The 23,181-nt window shown below is 38.0% G+C and overlaps 1 protein-coding gene and 1 pseudogene across 2 annotated transcripts; one reads left to right on the forward strand and one right to left on the reverse strand.

Moving 5' to 3' along the window:
- The first annotated feature begins 471 nt into the window (after positions 1 to 471).
- Positions 472 to 6,598, forward strand: RNF7 (ring finger protein 7). 2 transcript variants are annotated; one of them, XM_039837341.1, is made up of 3 exons: positions 472 to 744; positions 3,962 to 4,009; positions 5,601 to 6,598. In XM_039837341.1, the coding sequence occupies exons 1-3, from the start codon at positions 577 to 579 to the stop codon at positions 5,655 to 5,657; spliced, it is 273 nt and encodes a 90-aa protein (XP_039693275.1). In that variant the 5' UTR covers positions 472 to 576; the 3' UTR covers positions 5,658 to 6,598. The 2 variants fall into 2 exon arrangements, with proteins under 2 accessions (XP_039693275.1, XP_039693274.1); XM_039837340.1 differs by having other exon boundaries at positions 480 to 751.
- Positions 6,599 to 18,265: 11,667 nt separating this feature from the next.
- LOC120581924 (60S ribosomal protein L37a-like) overlaps positions 18,266 to 23,181 on the reverse strand; it is a 6,743-nt pseudogene continuing 1,827 nt past the window's right edge.

Genomic DNA, 23,181 nt, shown 5'->3' on the forward strand with positions numbered 1-23,181 from the left:
AAAGGGGTCCCGTGACCAAACGTTTGAGAACCATCGAACCAGATTTCTAGAAGATCATGAAGGACATTCATTCTCTCAACAAATAACTGGTCCTCCTGTAGCCAGATATTTTTTAGATACGGGGGACAAGGTGATGATGAAGGCATGGTCCCTGCTCTGATGGAATTTACATTTGGGAGCGTCGACAAATGGATATTTTAACGAGATAATTTCTGAGAGCGGTAAGTTTCATGAAGGCATAAAGCAGAACGCGTGGCTCCTGCGTCGTGTGCAATAGCTCTCACGACAGTAACACTCAACAGCTCGGCGGCCGGACTTCATTACGCTGCCGTCCCCAGGCCCTTAGCCTTCTAAATCGCCCCATCACCGGGAGTGGGCGGGGACTGCGGCCGGGCGCTGGCGTACGGTGACGTCACTGTCCCGCGCCAGCCAACCGCGAGCGGCCTCTGCCGTAGGCGTCGCAGTAGCAAGTGGCCTGCGGGCGGCGCTGTGGCTCGTTGGGGGACCCCACAGAGCCGCCATAGCCGCCCGCCTTCCCCGACCCAACGTCTCCGCCGCCGGCTCCGCGCCGCCGCCATGGCCGACGTGGAAGACGGCGAGGAGCCCTGCACCCTGTCCTCTCACTCCGGGAGTGCAGGCTCCAAGTCGGGAGGCGACAAAATGTTCTCTCTCAAGAAATGGAACGCGGTGGCTATGTGGAGCTGGGACGTAGAGTGCGATACGTGCGCCATCTGCAGGGTCCAGGTGATGGGTAAGCGCTGCACGCGAGGCCCGGGTCGCGCCACGGCCTCCGCGGGACTGGCTCCGGACCGGGGATCGGGCGAAGGCTCGGAGAGACTCCTGCCCGAAGGAGAAGGGGCGGGGAACGCCCTGCCCCAGAGCCGGGGTACAAGGGGCCACGCCGGGGCTGTGGCCGCCACCTGGGGCCGTGAGGTCGCTCAACAGACGTACAGCGCCTGGGGCTGGAGTCTAGGGAGAGAAAAGGGCAGCAAGCAGAATAATTAGATAAGATAAGTTCAGGTAAAGATGGGTGTAACCAAGAAAATACAGCTGAGTGGTTCGTTGGGAACTGGCCACTTCGGTTAGTGTGGCCAGCTCTAGCGCCATCTCTAAAAGCAAACCGCAGAGGGGTCAGGGTAAAGGTCCTGATTCAGCAGAGCACTTTAATGGTCCTGGTCACGCACCAAAGTGATGCTCTGGTCATCTTCCAGAAAAACGACACCGTCAGTTCTCTTGGGAGGTGCAAGGAAGAAAAGTATTCCCAGCCTTTGCATTTCTGGATTAGCTACTGCTGTGCTGCTTGAATCATTTAAATCTAAATGATGCAAGACGGGTCAGACGGCACTCGCTTGACTTGAAGGAGATACATTGTGGTTCAAAAATATTTAACTTTCATGGGAATTGAATAATGTAAACAAACCCCTTTACAGAAACATAAAACTTAATCCCTTTTCTGGACCCTCCCTGTCATAGGATGCCATTTCCTGGAGAAGATACTGCCTACTCTAAGTCAGACTTTTGTGGAGAACCTGCTTTTGCAAATAAGTCTTCTTCTTTCTATGATATTTGTAATAAAATATATCAAGTGAAACCTTTCAGAACAGTTTCATCCCGTTTTGTTTTATGTTGTTTCAAGCTCTCACCTTGAAAAAGGTGCTGTTTAAATGCAAGTTGTTATTTTTAAGTAGGGCATTTAAAAGTTGTGAGAGCACCTTAAATATTGTATCTTGAGGGTAGGTGAAGAAAACTGAGGTTTCTGTAGTTTAAAAACTTTGTGTCTTGCTCTGAAAATAGGTGGGAACTGGAGGAAATAAAGAGAATTGCTCTCCTTTATTTTGTAAGCCAGGCTTTGCTAAAGATTTTGTCCCCTAAATTTCCTTGTTCCTGAAAGCGTATTTTCTTTTTCTCTTCAAAGAAAATTTTTTAACTAGTAAGTAGAAATGCAGAATTTAAGGTAGTAGTTGAACTCTTGCAACAAATAAACTTTACTGGGATATTTAAAGTAAGTCAAAGTATGGGCTCTAAATGGCACCCGTTCACATTGACTTTCTAATTATAGCAAGTGTTCTACTGTGGATTGATGTCGCACATTTGCAACGGCTATACTTTGAGTTAAAAGTATTTGTATTTTGTTTATGAGATGTTCAGATCCACTTAGTGGTCAGGTGACAGCAAAGAAGTTTGTTTTTCAGACTTCCCAGTCCTCACCCTAGCATCACTCTAAAAGTATTATTACTGTTATTGTACTCCTTAGAAATGTGCTGTTTTTAATATTAGGAACATAAAAAGCTTTTTTCTTTTATCTGAAACTTTGGGAATCTTTAATTGATTTAGGTCAGTTTTTGATCACCTAAATCAAAGCTATAAGCATAAGTCAGAGATTCCTAGATTCTATAAAGAGAGCCCTTTTAATCCCATTTCCTTAATATTTGAATTCATCTCATATGCCTTAATGATATATTATGACTTCTTGACCTTGTCTACTCATTCTGATGTGGTTAACACTCTTCCTTGGTTTCCACTCCCCTCCCTTCATTCTGAAAGGAGCAGATGGCACAGTTAGCAAGTGCTGCATAGGAAGAGGGGAATGTATGTGCTCGCTCGTACTGCCAAGTTATAAAGAGCCAGAGTAATCCTTCTTGGCTATATGTTAACTTGGACATTTGACAGAACCTATTGGAGCCTTCTTTTCCTGATTTGTAAAAGAGGCAGTTGGGATCACAAACTAATTCTGTGATTGCATAGAACCAGAGCCATGGCTTCACTGTTATATCATGATCCTCGTGATATTTAGCTTTTTGCCTGTCTGCCTCCCCATTTGCCGAAGAAATCAGGGACCCAGACTTGGTCATTTTGGTGTCTCCAGTGCATGATTTTTGCACAGAATAGATACTCAGTAATTATGGAATTAAAGAAAGTCTTAGGAGGCAGTGGTTGTTTATAATCCACACTGAAGAGGCCTGGGTGGTGTGTTTTTTCAGGGTAAAAGCATGCAGAGAGAACCAAACAAATGCCTGCGCATAATCCCTTTTAAGAAGAGAAGCAGGCTTCAGCTTCATGTGTCTATTTTTACAGAATTATTTTTCTCCAGTTTATGTTAAAAACTTTTTGGCTCTTGGTTTGAACTTCCTTCTACCCAATTTTGACTCCTCTTCCAGCTAGTGAATAAATCTATTTTCTTAGTCCTTGAAATATTCAATATTATCTCCTCGAGACTGAATTTTGAAAAATTCTAATTATACCCTTTAGATTCCTATTCCTAATATTTGCTCCCAAGTAATTTATTAAAATACTTTGCCATTGTTGGGTAAATGCTTTGGGCTCAGACTTATTTGTAAAGGGGGCATTTTCTTTAAAGAAAAAAAAGAGAGAACCTAGTATTTAGAAGCTGTTTTTTAAACTAATTTGATTTTTATATAGATTATACAGTCACATAATTCAAAAGTTAAAGAAAATATGCAATGAAAACTTCTTTCCATTTTGTCCCCTCCCAGGTAGACTTTATTATTAGTTTCTCAGGTATCCTAGAGTTTCTTTGTATGTATAAGCAAATACCTACTTATGTGTGTGTCTTATTTAAAAGGGTGTCTTGAAAATAAACTACTCCTAAGGTTGATCTATGTGAGCGTGCCAAGTGAGCTTATAAAAACTTCTAATATAGAAGGGTACGGCTTGTTTTTCTCTAGTGGTTGCATCTACTGTCAGGACTTGTTTTTATTAAAGCTTGTAAAATTAGAGGGTCGGTAACCCTTGTGAAATTGCTCCTGGTCATGAGTAAATTTAAGTAGAGTGCCTTGTACTTTATTCATCTTTAAACAGTTATGTTCAGATGAGAAAGTAATAATATGGGTCTCTTATCTCCATCTCTAACCCTTTGGGCTTTTATTTGACTTTGAAGTGTCTGGGTTTAAAAATTGCATTCTGAGCATCAGAATGAGAATTGCTATTTGTTTACTTTTAGATGCCTGTCTTAGATGTCAAGCTGAAAACAAACAAGAGGATTGTGTTGGTATGTTGTAATTTCGATCTCTTGCTTTTTCAACTGAAGGTTTTCTCTCAGTGGGGATGTTTGAATTTGCTATTAAGATTGACTTTATCAATACACAAAAATAAACTGTAAAGCAGTGATCTATTATTAATATAAAATGTGTTGGTTCTCAAAAGGCCTTAATGGAATTAATCCTCAAGTTCTGTAATTAAGAAGAATTGGTTATGTATTCCAGACATGAGCATAGTAGACATTTTGATAAACAATTCTCTTCCATAAAGGAAATTATACAATAAGGAATTTGCCAAAACATCATTTGAATTTTGATTGTTATAGGTCAGTTTTGTTAGGGTTTCATTCTAATAAAGCATTTTAATTTTCAGTACTCTTTGGTATACTATTTAACTTTTCGACTAAGGTAGAAAAAATTCTAAGTCTTCATCTTTGGGGGATATAGTTTGTATATAAAAATCGACTAAATTTTCCTAATAGTCTGGGCCTACCAAAGTTCTCTTAAAACTAAATGTTTTAAGCAGTTCAAAGGTTTTTATATCCTAGTTCTTGAAGTCATCACTTCTAGATTGCTATATGAAAGTGTTTAAATGTTTTCCTACAATGAAAGGTTAACTTTGTACTTTATGCTTGTGTGGTTTACATATAGGTTCTTAATAATGATTTATGCAGTTTTGATCAAATCCTGTGTTCTTCCTCCTGAAACACTAGAATTATTCCCCCTTGCTTCCTACTCCCTGCAGCCACTTTTCATAAGAAGTTTTTTCTTTTTTCTTTTTTTCTTATGTTTTCATTACTTGGTTGTCATATAGCTCAGTTGGTCAAGCAAGGTCAAGCAAGGGACAGATGAAGCCCACCTTTGAGATTACATTCTGCATTGTGCGTGATTTCCCTCGGTTTAAAGTTTTTCTTTCATGATATTTGTTTAAAAAATATTAATTTGGGAATTGTGAGGTGTAGACTGGCTTTCTTTGATCATAGAGAGACCTCTCTTTCTAGCCAGCCACTTTGAAAATTTCATTCTTTTTGTCACATGAGGAATTACACTGCTTATGGATGACTTAACGCAACTCATCACCACCTCTAGGAAACAGCTCAGTAGATGTATAGCTGATAATGTTTAGAAGCATGTCATCTATTTTTAATAGCCTACTATGAACTGAAAATATTTAAAACTCATATCTTGGTACATAAAAATATGGAGGACATTTTTCAGTAAAATAAAGCCCCAGAGGTCTCCAAGGTCAGTGTGTGACTGAGAAGATCTGAGATCTAAGGAAGGCTCAAGGTTTTTATCTCTTAACTTCAGGAGGATAGCCTGTGGAGCTGTGTAGGAATGGCGGGATGGGGAGCACCACATCCACAAATTCTAAAACATTGATGGAAAGTCCCCCAAGCACATTTCTTTATCTCACTTCTTAAGTGTAATTTATACATGTAAGTTTCTCTTTCTTTATAGATAGAAAAAATTTTTTGACCAATTGACTATCTTTGAGATTATGAACTGTATTTATTATTCATAATATAAAATAAGCTATATATTTGAGCTCAGTAATTTAAATTGAAATACGTAATATCAAATAACTTTTTTTTCTTTTAGTGGTCTGGGGAGAATGTAATCATTCCTTCCACAACTGCTGTATGTCCCTATGGGTGAAACAGAACAATCGCTGCCCTCTCTGCCAGCAAGACTGGGTGGTCCAGAGAATCGGCAAATGAGAGCAGCAGAAGGCTCTCTCAGCGCAGTTGTGGATCTCGTTATCAAGTGCCCTACGAAGGCCAGGACACTCCAGGGACCTGATTCTTCAAAGAGGAAATGGATCTTTGGTCTTTGGGAACCCATCAAAGGCATGGTTTAGCGATTTTTCAGTTTTATGTTAAGAAATTCTCTACAATTAAGAAGATAATTTATTAAAGATGGTCTTTCCTACCTCTGTGGTATGTGTCACACACACTGCTTGGAAGTGCTATAAAGGAGGAGAGAATTACAAATTGACCTTCCTAATTTACTTATTGATATCCAAGGAGCTGTGGAAGCAGCTCCATTCAGAAGAGAACTTCTTACATGCTTATGGTTGATCAGTTCAAAAAAAAAGAGAGACAATGTTATAGTAACAAATAAAGTGCAGTTTAAAACCCAACTCTTATCCTTATTTTGATTCTAATATTTATTTTCTGTGGGGAATGGGATGATTCATGAAATATTTATTGGATATATGAGAATTGTAAGTTGGAACCAGTGAGCAGGGTAAATAAAAGTTAACCTTTAGGCACATGGTATTTTATTTCTTTTTTAGGTTACTGTCCTCTATCTTTTACTCATGAAGAAAAAACCTAGATGTGCACTCACCACATGTTTAGTTATTGAGTGTTGAAGGACAGAAGTATTTTCAAGTTCTGGTCCGATTATGTTGTAATTTAACTATTTTAGGTGGAATGTTAATGAGGGGGAAATGTTTACCACTATAGCATTAGATCAAAAAGTATTTTATTATACAGCGTTTTAATAAATGGTTTATTCTGTTTACTTCATTTGAATTGTCATTATTGTGGCTTTATGCACAACCTTAAACTTAATAAACTGATTTGTTAAGTGAATGCTTTTGTTTAATTTGAAAAATTTACATACTCTTTCATTTGGTAATAAGAAAATTTAAAGTTTATTACCTGGAAACATAAGTGTGAGAAAAGACTTAAATCTTATCCAGCTCATTCACATTTAGTGGAGGTTATCTTACAACAATTTATGGACCACAAGTTCATTTTGATTTTTTCCATAGTAGAGTCTACTGCTAAGAATTTAAAAAAGTAAAATCTTTAAATCTTGCTCATTCATTTCTGTAGTTTGAATTTGCCAATCTGAATCTTTAAATCTAAGGAAAGTTGATACATAAAAAAGAATGTTGAAAATATAATAAAAAATTAGAATTCTATGTTTCCATTGGCTACTATTAGATTACTCTGCAAATTTTTGCTTTATTATATTTTTTTCACAAATATCTTGAAAAAATTAATTACAATATACAAATATGTTTGACTATTTGAATATGTTTGTCATGTGCAGTGAACTATTTTAGCAGCTCTTTGACCTTTATAAAAGGTTGTATCTACAAAAAATGAACCAAATATTTGGCTTTGAAGTGAAGAGAGAAATGTTAAGAATGTTAAGTTATTTTAGAGTAACAGTATGTAAATGAAATGTGGAGGATGGTGGTAATAAATCGATTCTCCACACAGCAAAACTGCAGACCTACCACCTAACAAAGCTCTGTTTCTATTACACATCAGCATCTGAGGGTAGAAGAAGAGGAGGGACTGGAACAAAGCAGCACTGATTCTAGCCTTTCTGGGATGGTATCAGCTCATCTGCATAGTCATCTGAAAGTTTAGTACAAATTGTTTCATCAGAAAGAATATACTGTGTCATTTAATTAGGAGTTCCAGTGTAAAAGTGAAGAACTAAACAGGTTTTTCTACTTGATTAAACTGTATTGAAGGTTACTCGTGTACTGAAAACAGACATTTGTCATCTTTAGCTATTTTCTACCTGTGCAGGTTGCATCTTTGTATTACAGCTGACATCTAAGTCTGACACTATCAAACCCATTCCTTCCTTTTTGTACAAAATGTCCCCTTTACTATCCTGAAGTGAAAATAAATGTCTCCACACATAATTAAAGTGTATATAATAATTGTAATGTAGAACAGAAATAAGAAAAAGTACTTTATAACTTGTATTTCAGTATGTAAATGCTCGAGCATAACATCAGAAGACAATGAAGTATTGTCTTCAGAAGACAATGAAGTATATAAATACTCTTTAAAACTATGGCCCTATTAATCTTAAACGAGTGTTATTTATGGGTCAAGCAATGTAAACTGTATAAATGTAAAAACAAAAAACTCCATATATACTCCTGGAATATATGGTAAAAACAAAGTATTGTCTTATGTATGTGTGGTCATGTATGTGATTACTACATGTAGACTGTTGTAACATGAAGAGCATTTTCATTGATAAGGTTTTTCCCCCCTAAATGCATAGTAGAGTTCTGCACAAAACAATGTACAATCTTGATTTACATGGTAGTTGCATATTTGGAAACTTAAATGAATTTTAAAGCTATGCAAAAAAGCACTTTGTGTTTACATGTAAAAAGTTAGGTTCTAGGTTCAGATAATCATAAATGATTTTTCTCCTACATAAATGGACTTTCAAGAGTCACAGGATGCCAAACTATGTTTCATCGTGTGAGATTGTCCTATACGTTGCAAGACATTGAATTTCCCTGGTCCCCCCACCCCCGCCACCAAATGCCAGTGGTGCCATTAATCTGTGCCATCCAAACAAAGCCCACATTTCCAAAATATCCCCGTAGTATTGGTTCTTTGGGAGCAATGACTGATCTAAGTGCTTGGAAAGGCAATTACATGTATATTTTGCTGCCAGAGTGTCCCAGAAATAATCCTGAAACGACACAAAATGGGCCCTTTAAAGGGCTTAACGAGCTCAGATTTTTGAACAGCTGTTATCCTAAAAAGAAGAGTTCAGAGAGCCAAATCTTGCTGATCTGTGCACCCTTCTCTGGAGGTGAACAACTCTAAAGTTAGTATTTAATACCTAGGATGCATGTGGTTGGTGAATAGTCATTTGGCAGTCTTCTAGGCCTAAGCCTAGAATAAGCTCAGAATTGTTTTATTTAACTGAAGGTAATGTAGGAGCCATTAGGATCAAAAAAATTTTAAGTTTCTTTTAGAGGTTTAGCAGACATCTGATAAGGAAGGCAACTATTTTAAAAATGCTTTGTTGCTTTTTTAAGTTACTGCCAACGGATAACTTTGGGTAAAGCTCTGAAAAGAAAATTAGAAAATTTTCATATTTAGCCCTCGTTTAGAAAAATAAAGGAAAAATATTACTGATTTGGGTATAAGCAAAACTGGAATTAAAGTACAAATAACTAAATTTTAAGTTATTTTATCTTGAACATTTGAATAATTTAACAAAATCCATGAGAAATGTTTGCATGGAAGTTCCTCTTGCCATCTTTACTCATTCCATTTCGGCCATGACTAGGGTTTGTTCAATAATATATATGTGTTACAGGAAAAGTATCTTCTCTTCATTGTGACAACTTAGGGTCTGAGAGCTGATACTCTAGAGCCAGGATACCTGGATTTGAATCTTAGCGCCACCATTTGTGTGACCTTGAGCAAGTTACTTCACCTCTCCAGACTTGAGTTTCCTCATGTACATTATAAATAATAATAATAATACCTACCTCACTAGATTGTTCTGAGGATTAAAGACTAAATGGATTATTAAGACTAAATAGAATACGCATGTAAAACTCAGAACAGTTTCTAGTACATGGTAAGTGCTACTGCTGTTATTTCGTGTGTTTTTGAAAACTCCTTTAATAGAAGTGGCATTTTAAAAATAGTATGTTTTTAGCTATGGGGTAAAAGACCTCCTCAATAAGAATTTTGTAAGGAAAAGTTAATTGTAAACATATTAGATTACTTGTAACACTGTGAGCTGCTGTGAAGGATGGTAATGAGGCGTTAATGACTTGCCTGTTACATTTTTTTCTAATTATTCCATCAACACGATTTCCAGATTTTAAGGCAAAAATTTTGTAAATGCTGAGCTCACATTTTAATTTTAGATTTTCTTAATAGAAATATTTCATTGGATCTTGCAGATATAACTAACATAGGGGTACATTTTTTTTTTGACCACTTTGTTTTGGTGATATACATAAAGTTTAGAAAACCAACCTTTTTTTACAGCCCTCATTTTCATCTTCATTGCCTTTCGAAGCAGAAGTAAGCTTTACAATCAATCTGCTGCTTTCTCTTGGCTGTACACGTGTTAAACTTGAGTCAGTGATTAGAACAGAACATGCTTTTCTTAGGTTGGCTGCAAGCAAGCTTTCCCTGCGTGTGTGTAGTTGTGGCATAGCATAGTAGTTAAGCCTGATTTGGGGGTCACTCAGCCTGGCTTGGAATCTTGACTCCATCATTTAATCCCTGCGTGATCTTGTACAAACTTAACTTCTCTGTGCCTATTTCCTCAACGAAAACGGGATTAACAATATTATTGACTTCATAGATTTGCTATGAAGATTATATGAATTAATACATGTTAACTGCCTAGAATATTGCCTGAAACATAGTCATAGTAAACATTCAATAAATGTTATCTATTATTATAGATTATGACTGCCACATCTAATCTCTGCCTTAATTAAAGAACAGGCTTTAAGAGAGGTATATTGTTTGCAGTTATGCTTCTTGTAAGAATTATGTTTGCATGCATCCACAACTGGTGAAGACTGTCAACATGGGATTTTAGGAGACTGATTTTTACCCCTCCTTTATTGTTTTTTTTTTTTTTTTTTCCTAACCACAACACTACTTTTCACATCTGAAAAACACATTCTCATCAGCTATAATGAGAGAACCCAGAGTGGTTCCCAAAGAAGTGTGTATGTAAACAAGGAATGGAGGTGACTTAAAAAAAGCAGCCCAGGTAAAAATCTGTTAAAAACCTTTGGAACTATTTCAGCACAGATGAAGTGTTTTATCCTAGTCTCTAAGCAGCTATCTAGTAACTATGTAAATTTATTGCAGGTTATATTTAAAAAATTCAGCTAAATTATTTATACTAAAGTTTTAACGTAGTAGAATCAGAATTCTTGCCAGACCACACGGGGTGTGACTTTATACATCCAAAAAATACATAGCATAGAATAAGCTTTGCATGGCTGGTATAATATGATCGTCATCTAACTCTTTAGGGGTGCGTTTTAGACCTCCACTGTAAATTAACCTCTGCTGTGCTAACTCCTGCTCTGCTTTTTCTACTTTTATAGAAATTACATATTTAAACATTTATAATAATAAAAATTTATTTTTTATTGCTTGCCTAGTATATATGAGGCTTTGCCATAATAGTAGAAAGAATTGAATACTAACAAGTTTTCTGTCTTCAGAGACTGCAGGGTCTGTTAGGGAATGTTAGATTAACAACAGAACTGTAAAATATAATGTCGTAAATCTTCTAAGAAATACCCAGTGCCCTGAAGGGACAAAGCACATTTACTTGCAGCATAATACAGTATATGACTACGAGGACCATTTCTATTTTATTTAACAATATGTGGCATGTATGTGCTCCATAGCATTTCTGGGGAGAGGAGGGAGGTCCCCTTGAAATCAGTTGTTCGCATCGCTTCCGCTTCCTGGCCTACCTACCTTGCCCCCAGTTCCATTTCCACATCACATACGCTCCATTTGCCTGGTCACAGCTTTCTACATAGGACAAGGGGAGGAGGCCTGACACTGATAAAAAGACCCTCTTAAGGGAAAAAAAAAAATAACATTTTAGATCATTTCTTTTTTGAAGGGTATAGGTCTGTGCTATCCAATAGTGTAGTCGCTAGCACTAGATAGCTATTTAAATTTTAATTTAATTAGTTAAAATAAAATTTAAATTTCAATCCCTTAGTCATCCTAGCCACATTTCAATGTTCAGTAGTCACATGTGGATATTGGCTTCCATATTGGAATCACTTAATAAAACATTTCCATCATAGAAGAAAGTTCTGTTGGACAGTGCTTGTGTAGATCATTTGTTTATCAGAATTTAGGAATCGTGGGAGCCTCAGTTATACCAAATAACAATGAACAATTGTTAATACTTGGAGAATTCCTTTTCATAAACTCTTAGAATTGGAAATGATCTTAGAGATCGTTTATATTTCTGCAATGACATCTTTGTGTTTATATTTTTTAAAAGATGACTTATAATGCAAAAAGTTTTAATGAGCCTTTAGCACATGTTCATTATGACACAAATTTGGGTAGTCGTTAAATAAAATTATGTCTCAAAAGTATAACGCTATAAAAATATCATGTTACAGGCTATACCACCACTTTTATATAAATTTCCCCAACTCTAATTTGATACAGATTATAGAGTGATTGTTCTCTATTTTGAAACTGAACTGAAATAGCAGATGGAACCTTTTAGTAATAAAATGGTGGCTTCTATAATTGTCCTGAGAAACTTAAACCGTTTGGAAAAATCTAAATCTAATGCTCTTACCTAGCTCTCTTATTTCTACCATAGCTGCCTCAATGTCTGCACAACATTCAGATTCTATATTAAAAAACATGATCAGTCAATAGAATCCCACCTGATAAGGCCATATTCTCAATAAAAGCTTTAATAAAGAGCTGAACATTGGGCAACAGAATGGAAAAGCTACTTCACGAAAGAAGACATGCAAATAGGCATTTAGCACATCAAAAGGTGCCTGATTTTCCTCATCGAAAATGCAAGTTAAAATCACAATGGAATATCTCTACGCACCCTTAGAATAGCTCGAATTAAAAAGACTGATAACATCAAGTCTTGGTGAAGATGTGGAAGGCCTGGAACCCTCAGATACTGCTGTTGTGAATGAAAATGAAGCTACCACTCTGGAAAATAGTGAGGCAGTATTGTAAAAAGTTAAATATACCTCTACTCTATGACTCAGCAATTCCATTCCTCGGTATTTGCCCAAGAGGAATGAAAACACATGTTCATTAAAAACAAAACACAAAAAAACAGATGAATATTCAAAGCTGCTTTTTTCATATTTATAATAGCCCCAAACTGGAAACAACCCAAATGTCCATCAACAGAATAATGGTATATTCATAGAATGCTACTTAGCAGTAAAAAAAAAAAAGGAACAAACTATCGATACATGCTAAAACATGGATGAATCTCGAAACATTATGCTGAGCAAAAGAATCTAGGAACAAAACAGTACTTAACGATATGATTTTGTTTACATGAAGTTCAAGAAGAGCCAAAACTAGTCTATAGAAATGAGAAGAATGGTTGCCTGTCAATGGGAGTATTGACTGGAAAAGGGCACAGCAGGAGTGAAAATGTTCTATATATTGATCTGGATGATAGTTACATGAGTTTATGCACTTGTCAAAACCCATCCAACTGTACACTAAAGATCTGTACAGTTTATTCTATGTAAAATAAATGTGAAGTTTTTCCAAAAGAGATATAGTTGTCATTATTTAAGACTATCACCAACAGGCTTTTACATTTGCTACTAAGTAAAAAATACAAGAAAACGCATTCATGGTTTATTAATGGTTGTTTCCATTTGTCTTATTGTTCAACTCTTCAAGAAAGCACTCAAATCAAAATAATTGTGTTTCTCATCTTGTTCTGGTTCCCTGTGGAGGTAATCTGAGAAAGCTCCTTGGAGTTCATTAGAAGTGCTACATTTTCAAGAAGTTTATCAAAATGCAGAAGAAATAAGTAATGGAAGGTGTGATTATTTTAAAGGAAAAGCTTTATTCAATCCAACTCACTTCTAGAACACTTTTCAGGGTTTTAAATCTATAAAACTTGGAGCTGCCCTCCGATTATGAGGTGAAAATTTCAGTGGAGCCTGAAAGTCCTCACTGAACTCTGACAACAGTAACTCAGAACTTTTCTAACAACAAGCTTAAATCTTAAGGATAAAAGATACAGACTTGGGTCTTTCCTGTATCTTATGCTTTAAAAAGCCCTTGACGACCCTGAGGCTATAGTGCTGGGTTCCTGTCAGACAGATGGCCCAGAACTGAGGTCTTATACATACAGACACCCTAATAAAACTTAGGAGTGCTGGAGTCCTCCCAGCTTCCACTCAGCCCTGCTGTTAGGGCTGTAGGTGGATGTAAAATAAAATGAGTTACTTTGGGAGTCGGGGGAAGGGAGGACTGGGAAATTTTATTTATTTATTTTTAAATTTTTCAATTAGAGTTGACATTCGATATTATATCAGTTCAGGTGTACAGCATAGTGGTTAGACATTTATATAATTTACAAAGTGATCCCTCCAATTAGTCTGGTACCCACCTGGCACTATACGTAATTACAATATTATTGACTATATTCCCTATGCTGTACTTCACATCCCCAAGGAGTTACTCTTGAAGTCTTGTGCAGCTGAAGCCCTCAAACCCACCATCTAACCACAAAAATGTCCCATGTCCTCCTAACTTAGCTCAGACCAACCCTCCGCCAGCTCCACCCACATAGACCCGGTGGGAGGAGGCCCAAGTGTTTCGCATAAGACCTCCCACAACTCAGTGGTGGGAGCCACTGTGGGAGCACCTGTGTCCTGCGTGCCTGCTCCAGGCCAGCACCTCTCTCTGCCCCAGCACTCCCTGTCTAGCCACCACCACCTGCTTGAGACCATCAACCTCATCCTGCCTTTCATCCCTAGTTAGGTCAGACAACACAGGAAACACAAGCTTTCCCGGTCACCTTGCTTTCTCTTAAATCTAATGCCAAGTAGTTCTTTACATCCCCTTTTATTTCTCCATCTCCCACTCCTCCTCCTGAAACTCCTCCTCCGTGCCCTCTTGATATTGACACCAACAAAACATCCTCTGTTCTCATCCTTTGTAAGTTCCCTTCACTTTCTTATTCTCATTTACACCTGATTCTCCCCTGAGAAAACTGCTTTTTATGCAACCTTCAGAACACTGAACCTGGCAATGTGCAAAGTGTCTTTCTTCATTTCTCTTCACTGCTGCTTCCCTCCCTAGAAACGCCCAGATTCAGCTCACATGTCGTCAGACACCCCACCCATTCCGGTCTTCTTGTGGCCTCACAGTCTGAAGATTCTAGCTTCTTGCTCTGTCAGATTCTCCATCACTACTCAACATTCGCATGGATGATGCTTCTAATACTCTGACCTCTCAATCCCTTGACCTCCTCTCCTCCTGTACCTTGGCCGCTCACTCCAGCGGTCATACCTTTGGGCGAAACTCCTAAAGAGAGTAGCTTATACTGGCTGTCTCCAATGTATCTCCTTTCATTTTCTATGGAACTGACTCTAATGGGGTTCCACCACTCCATTGAAACTGCTTGTCGAACTCCCTGGTGACCTCCAAATTGCTAAAAAAGAAAAACTGTTTCAATATTTTATTAAAATACCATATCTAAGCACCATTAACCAAGAATACATTAACTTTATCTCCACTTGCCCTGACCCCAGAATGCAGCACAACACAGTAGTGATTTCAAGTATCCTTGATCATGATAACCAACAGCAATTTTTCAAAGTCGAGCTGGCAACTAAATACTAGACCGTGAGAAAATTCTAAATTGAAAGGAACATAAAGCTCTCAAACAGAATTTCTTTATCATTTTGAAGAATAAAGGCCAGTGTGCCCACTCACCTGACAATACTGCTAGGTTTTTTTTTAACTTTATGCATAGTATACCATCCTATTTACAAATACCCACAATCATAAATAAAATCAGCATTTTTTACCCCATTTAATGTTCCTTTTCAGCTTCACAAAGAAACCAATAAATAAAACTATCAACAAGCATCAATTCTTGGTGCACACCGGCTAGACCTGCCAGCAGCGTTTGACACAGCCGATCACTCTCTTCCTGACGCCCTTTTTTTCCGTGGCTGCTAGGACACCATCCTCTGCCAGCTTTCTTTCTACCTCACTGTCCTTTATGTACGGGGTGACGTCCAATGAACATCTCCAGCCTAGGCCTCTCCACTGGCCTCCGGACCCATGGCCCAGCAGACATCCATTTGGATGTCTCATCGGCAGTTCAGGTTGAACAGGTCCAAGACTGAATTCTTGATGGTCCCCACAACCTGCCCTTCCAGAGGATTTCCAACCAAGATTATGCAAGATTTATCCTTCTGGTTACTCAGGCCACAAACCTTAGCGTGAACCTTGTCTTTTTCCTTTCTGCCACACCTCACGTTCAGTTCAGTTACAAACCCTCTTACCCTTTCCACAGACCTCTCACTGGAGTTATGGCCATGAGCTCCAAACTGATTTTTCTGTTTTGCCTCCTTCAGTCTACGACCCTGTTAAAATGACCATCCCATCATAGCAACCCTCTGCTGGAAACTTCTAGTGGCGCCCCAGCTCTCCCAGCTGAGCTCAGCCGCCAGCCGACCCGCCAGCTGAGTGCAGCCCCATGAGTCAGGCCAGCAGAAAGCTGCCCAATCAAAGCGAAGAACCATGAGAAATAATAAATCATTATTTTATCTTGTGAAGTTTGGGGGTAGTTTGTAATACCACAATTTAATATATTGTATTTCTTATTTATTTTATTGACAGTCTCATCCACTAAAATACAATCTCCTTAAAGATGGGGATTTTTGTCTGTTCTGTTCACTGTTGCATACCCAAGGCCTAGAACAGCGCCTGACATAAAAGGCACCTGCTCCCTCCTCTCAGTCTATGGGATGAATTGATAGACTGAAGAGACAAATGAAAACCATGCCAGGAGAATTATGTGTACATTTTAGTTCTCAATTCTACTTTTACTGATTCCATCAAAGTCATTGCTTGCAATGTAATGATCAGGTATGAAATGTTTAAGTCTCACCAACTGAATCCGGTTTTCTTCAGCATAGCACCTCAGAGTCCAGCCTTCTGTTATGGCCACTACTATATATAAAAATAAGATTTCCATTTTATTTTCTATTACCAAATGACCCTAAGATTACTGCTGCTTATTAAACTTGATGGTGTTTAGATACTTTACAATATTTTTTAACATAACTCCTCGCTCCACCAATGGACATTTAGCTGTGGACTAATGCTTAACTCATTCATTTTTCCGTATAATTCCCTTATGCTCCCAACTCCGAATTATTTTTATTCTTTACTGGATATGAAAAGAGAAAAATTTTTAGAAGCGGACTTACCAAAATTTGTAGCAACCACTTAACACATCTCCATTCCAGAACACAGTCTTTAATATTCTACTAAAAATAACTTTGACTTTGAGCCCTTCGTTTCATGCTCTTTTATAATCAGAAGAACTTTTTACAACTAATTCCCACATTTTCCCTACATATCAAATATATGCTTCACGAACTATTTTGTCGTTGTTGTTAGCATTATATTGTTCGGTCTTCTCTAATAATCTCTTAGTCTTCTTTAATAAAATCTCTTACTTTCTGGAGAGTTGTTTAATATATTTTTTAAATCTCATTGTGTGAACATTTACAATTCATTTTCTTTGGTATATCTGCCATAATTCATTTCCACACGGAACCTCTAGTCAGGAAGTATTTTTTATTTTTTCCAAATATGTCTATCTATTATGTCTATCTATTACTTAATTTTTTCCAAAAATGTCTATCTATTACTTAATAAATATGTCTATCTATTATGTCTATCTATTACTTAATTTCTCTCTTGGCTACGGTGACTCCTTGTTTAAGAAGAATATCCTCTGTTATGGGTGTGTAGTCATTATTAAAACAATCAGAGTCTTGTTTAGAGAGGAAGATGTTTATGTTATGCCAGATCATGAATCCTAAGGTTCAATATTTATTAATTTGATTCACGATAAAGACAAGAAACTTTAAACATCATTTCTTTACCCTCATCTTCTCGAGCTCTCAGCAGGATTTAATGGAGTTAGCCACTCTCACCTTGGCTTTTGTGGCGCCACCCTTCCCATCTCTTCCCTTGGTTTCTCTGGCTGTTCCTTCTCAGAACCCACCTCAGGCTCATCCTCCTCTCTGACTGCCAAATACCAAAGATCTTCAGGGCTCAGTCTTTGTCCCTCTTTGAGTCTCACTTCCTGGATGGGTTCTTCAATACCTGATCAGTTATCACCTATACCACTATGGCTTGCATGTGAGCATCTCCCCCCCAGACTTCTCTTCCGAAGTCCAGACGCTCATATCCAACTGCCCACCTGACATCTCCACTTAGCTGTCTCATGGGCACCCCAAACTCCAGTTTGTCTCAAACTGAACTCAAACCAAGCCTCATTCCAGGTTTTCCCTATCTCTACGAGTGGTATAACTATCTGTCCAGTTCCATCAAGCAGGCACCCTGGAGTCACCCCTTCCTCTCCTTGTTTACCCTCCACCTCACCATCTCTTGTCTGTGTTTCCTTCTGAATAGGCTGAGACTCATTCTGCTTTATTCTTTCTCTGCCACCAGCATCGCTACTCACCGAGCTGCAGCAGTTGCTCACCCCTGGACTCCCTGTTCCCATTCTTCACCACACAAAAGCCAGTGGGATTTTTTTGAAAACACAAATATAATCATGTTATATGGATAAATACTCTGGTGGCTTCCCATTCTTCTTAGGACAGGGACCAAATCCTTAAAAGATGGTTTGACTCCTTGCTGTCCCTGCAGCCTCACCTGGTACCACATGCCTCTCCCCTTATTTTTTTTGGGAGGGGGGTTACATAAATTAACCCATTTATTATAGGCTAGCAATGTTTCAAATTGTGGAGCTTCTACTAGTCTTTCAATTCCTTCAGTCTTCTGACGACAGACTTTACTGTGACAGCAGAAGTGGTATAGCAGGTCCAGGCACCACTGGCTATTGTTTTCATGCAGGAACCACAGTGCCAGGTCCACACAGCTCCTCTCTTCATCTTGGTTTTGCTGCAGAAGGAGCAAATATACTTAGTGTGCTGGCTGATTTCAATTTTCTTCCCCATGTTCCCAAGGGAGGCGCCATAATAGGTCCTTTATTTATCCACCATTCCAACCTCCTTGGTGCACTTAGCCACGTGGCCACACAGTAGGTTGGAACCCAAAGAGGACGGCTCTTCCTCATTCTTGACACTCAAACGACACTGGTCCTTGGTGTCGCGTGGGCTTTTTTTAGTCCTTCTCCCAGAAATGTTCCTCCCCTCCCTACTCTTCCTTCAGAACAAAGCTCAGCCTTCCAGAATCCGCCCAGCTGATTTAACTGTCATTCCCTGCCGTGGTATCACATAACTCTCCACCCAGTCACCTCACACAAATGAAAAATCACATGGTTAATTTTGTCTTTCATGTGGAGGGCAGAGACCATGCCTGCTTTTGGCCCCCCACTGTGGCCACAGCCCCAGCCCAGTGCCAAGCAGGTGGTAGACCTCAATAATCACATATTGAAGGGAAGAAGAAATAAGGTAGGTGGCAGAGACTTTATTTGTCAATGTACCCCTAAGACCTGGTTGTGATCCCTGGCACATAATAGGTGCTCGCTCAGTATTCTAAACGAATGTATGCATGTATGGATGTGTTCAGATAGCACTTGGCCAAGATCAAGTAGTAATACTTACATGCTAATAAACAATTTTAGGATAAGCTAAACTGGGCTGGGTAATAATCTCAAGGCTTACTGCATAAAAGTTTATTTCTAGGTATTAGATCGTATTAAGGAATTACTGGTAATTGTGTTAGGGGCGACAATGGCATGACACTTATGCTGATCATTGGCCTGTTTGTCCTCAGTTACTTCCTCTGACTTTGCCCTTCTCTGATCTGAAGCCTCTGAGGGAAAATTTGTTTGATGCCTCTCTCCTGACTTCGGGAGCTTGTCACAATCCTTCACGTTCCTCCACACCCTCTTCATATCACTTTCTCTCTGTGTGTCCCTTCCATGTCCCTGTATCCAAATGTATCTCTCCTTTTCTTATAAAGACCCCAGTCATTGGCTTTAGGGCCCCCCTTAATCTTGTATGACTTCATTTTAACTTGATTACATCTGTAAAGTTTCTATTTCCAAAAAAGGTCACATTCACAGGTGTTCAGGACTTGAACATATCACTCAACCCGCTTACAACCCCATGATGGCCCGTGATCCACTGGGCGTTTGTGGCTTATGGGCCCCAGTAACACACCTTGTCCTCCTGTTGTCCCTCTAGTCTTAGGGGTAGAAGTAGCTTTTGCTAGAGCTAATCTCTGAGTTGTTTCACCAATCCCTGTTTATATTATATAAAATATAAATCTACAATATAAATGTATATATGTAATATACCAAGTATTTACAGATGTAATAACATGAAATTTTCTTTAAAATATTCTAGCAAAAAGAAGAATGGGGGAAACTCTAATGCAAACTCTAGACTGGGAGATTTTGATGTATTAGTGAAGATTCATTAATCTTAATAAATGCACCACTCTGGTGGGGGGGGCATGTTGATAATGGGGGAAGCTGTGCTTGTGTTGGGGACACGGAATATGTGAGAAATTTCTGTATCCTCCCCACAATTTTGCTGTGAATCGAAAACTGCTCTTAAAAAACTAAGTTTTTTTTTTTAAAAAATGGGGAGGTGAATGAAAGTGAAAGAAAATTGGCAAAATGTTAATAATGCTGCTAATAACGTTGAGCAATTTGTATTGCTCAAGTTCATTTTACTATTCTCTCTACTTTTGTATATGTTTGAGATTTTCCAGAACAAAAAGACTCTAAAATTGGTAGGATAAAATGGTGATATTTTTTCCTGTTGGTTTTTGTACTTAGTTCTTTGAAAATGCCTTGTGTATCACTCCTTTCTCATTTCATTAAGAAAACCTCAATTGTCTCTAAAACTCTGTTGAAGAAAATCCAGCAGGACCATCATCTTACTATTCAGTATTTCAACAGAAAAAATAAAAGCGCTTGAAAATTAAATTTTTATGAGAAAATTCTGTGACCACATCAAAATAATAGTCTAAAATTCATCTAGCGCCACCTCTTCTCTGTTTAGTATTTAGTAACTTATAACCAACAAGATAGCCTCGATTTCTTCAAATTATTAAAATATAAAGTGTGGTCTGCTGTGAGAAAAATAAAGACCCTTTGTTTTCCCTTTCAGTAGAAGGCTTACACTGAAAGAAAAAAGCAAAATCTTTACTATGGAAGGATTTAAATCAGAAGTTGAAGAATAATCTGGGTTCTTTGGATGTCCTAATGCTAATAAATTAGTCTGCTTCAGAACTTCCATTGCTCAAAATATGATCTGTTTCTGAGACCATATAATATTGAGTTATATTATTTTATAATTTTTGATCATCAAATAGATGTGCGATTACACCACGCGGAGAGTCGTACATTGTAAAGGAAGGTCATGCTCTTGCTAGAAATCTCGCTTTCCTATTTTCCTTTTCCTAGGATGTACTTTCAAAATTAAAAAATTAAGAAAGAAAAGCAAATGAAGCATATCCTATTAATAATCATTAACCTAAATTTTGTGTGTCTTCTTTTTGTTTCAACTGTTGTATGATATCGGTACCTTCTAAACTTTAAGGACATACACATGATAAATAATGCTTTAAACTACATGTCACTAAATGTAGTGGGACACCCAGGTAAAGAACATTTTTTTTCCTTTTCTCTTGGTAACAAAATTAGTCATAAAAGATACTAAATTATTTTTGTTGTCTTCTATCATAAAAGTTGATTTTTCTTTTGAAATGAAATATCTCCTCTATTCACCTGACAGATTTTAATCTTTTATGTGTGTGTGGCAGAATATAGTAAACCATTTAGTTGCTATAGTTTGTTGTTAGAAATTTTGCATGAAGATTAATCCAATCTGCCTGTCTTCCAGTTCTGCCAGACCTCACGGCTTTCCAAGTACGTGTGAAACCCTGAGTTGGCCGCTCTAAGGCAGGCGGACATTGGACAGGAGGAGCTTACCTACTTTCACACTGCTGAGGTCATTCCCGCCTCCAGGCTGCACATCAGAAAAGCATAATTTTCGATCAGGTTTTGATGATTGATAGTCATCATTTAAAAGCTAATACTTTTTGATCATTTCCTTGTGCCAGACACTATTCAGCATTGACTTCTCTCAAGAACTCACTCGAGAATCAACATTTGTTATCTCTGATTTTAGTTAATGAGACTGAGGCTCAGAGAAGTTAACTAACTTGCTGAAGGACACATAGCCAGGACTTGTTAGAGACAGGACTCAGCTTTCCCAAGCAGTGCTGGAGTCAGTGCTCATAACCTTTGGGCCACATCTCCAATCCAAAATTTCTGGTACATTTCCCCAGTGGTGGGCTGTACCCTGAAAGTGCCCAGCACTTTCCTTTGCTTCTAAGCTACAAATTCAGCGCTGATCTTTAATTGGATCTTCAATTACTGTTTCATTAAGTTAGGACCTAGATCCTAATTGTTAGCAATCACGTAAAGTGTTCCATTTTAAATAGACCCCTTTTATTTTTCAGGTGGGTAAACCTTAAAAAGGAATGATACTCTGTTTTAAATTGCCAGAAGGCAAAATATAGTCATTTTGTAACCTCTAAATTTTGTGTTCAAATACTATCTACATTCTGTTCTCATCAGTCAGATCATTTTTAATTACTAAGAGAGTGAGGTTTTCTACCCAGATGATCTATGCTATTACTGATTAGAAAACAAACAAAATAAGAAAACTTCCTCTTATTTATGAATGACAATGCGACTTAAGAAGGGTTAAGTCTATGCTGTTCAATAAAGATAATTACTGGCCGCATGTGGCTACTGAGCATTTGAAACGTGGCTAGTTTAAATTAAGATGTATGGTAAGGATAAAATACAAAGCAGATTCCGAAAACTCAGGACACAAAACAGGTTGTAAAATATCACATTAGCAACTTTACTATCAATTGCATATTGAAATGATAAATTTGCACATATTGGGCTAAATAAAATATATTATTAAAGTTAATTGCACTTGTTTCTTTTCTTTTTCCTTTTTAATGTGGCTACTAGAAAATCTTAAATTCCATCTGTGACTTTGCATATATCTATTGGAAAGAACTGGGTTAAGTGATTACTCAGAGACAAAAGAAAGTATCAGTGCGAGTGGCATCAAGCAGTTTGTAGCGTACATATTCATCAATGAAAAGCATTTGTTTTTCAGTGACAAGGTTAAGTATCTATGTGATGACAAGTCAAAGTTCTGCCCTGTTAGCCTGCCACTGTCTTCATAAGAACGGCAGGAAAAGGCATTTCCTCCTCAGGAAAGATTCTCAGATTGATTTTTCACTGCTCAGAAACGTGGACCTGGGATGACATATCAAGACCAAAAAAAAAAAATACCAGCATTTATTGTGTGGGCTTCAAAGCATCTGGCAGGGTTCCGAGCAGTGGTCACTCATGCAGATCACCCATCTCTACCATTGGAGGGACGGTTTTCAGTGCAGCGGTGCAGAGCCAAAGGGCACCCACGAGTTCATTACATAATTCTTGGTAGCGTGAGGCCAAGTGTGTATCTGCTCTGGGGAACAGTCGGCAGGCTCTGCCATGCAGACGGAGGCAGTCATGACGATGTTTTGATAGAGTGTGTGCTAGAAGTTGTTTGTTTGGAAAAATACTAACCAGCTATTTTCTCCTCCTTCTCCTCCTCCTCCTC

The sequence above is a fragment of the Pteropus medius genome, unplaced genomic scaffold, assembly GCF_902729225.1.
Source record: "Pteropus medius unplaced genomic scaffold, Ma_sr-lr_union100, whole genome shotgun sequence".
Lineage (NCBI taxonomy): Eukaryota > Metazoa > Chordata > Mammalia > Chiroptera > Pteropodidae > Pteropus > Pteropus medius.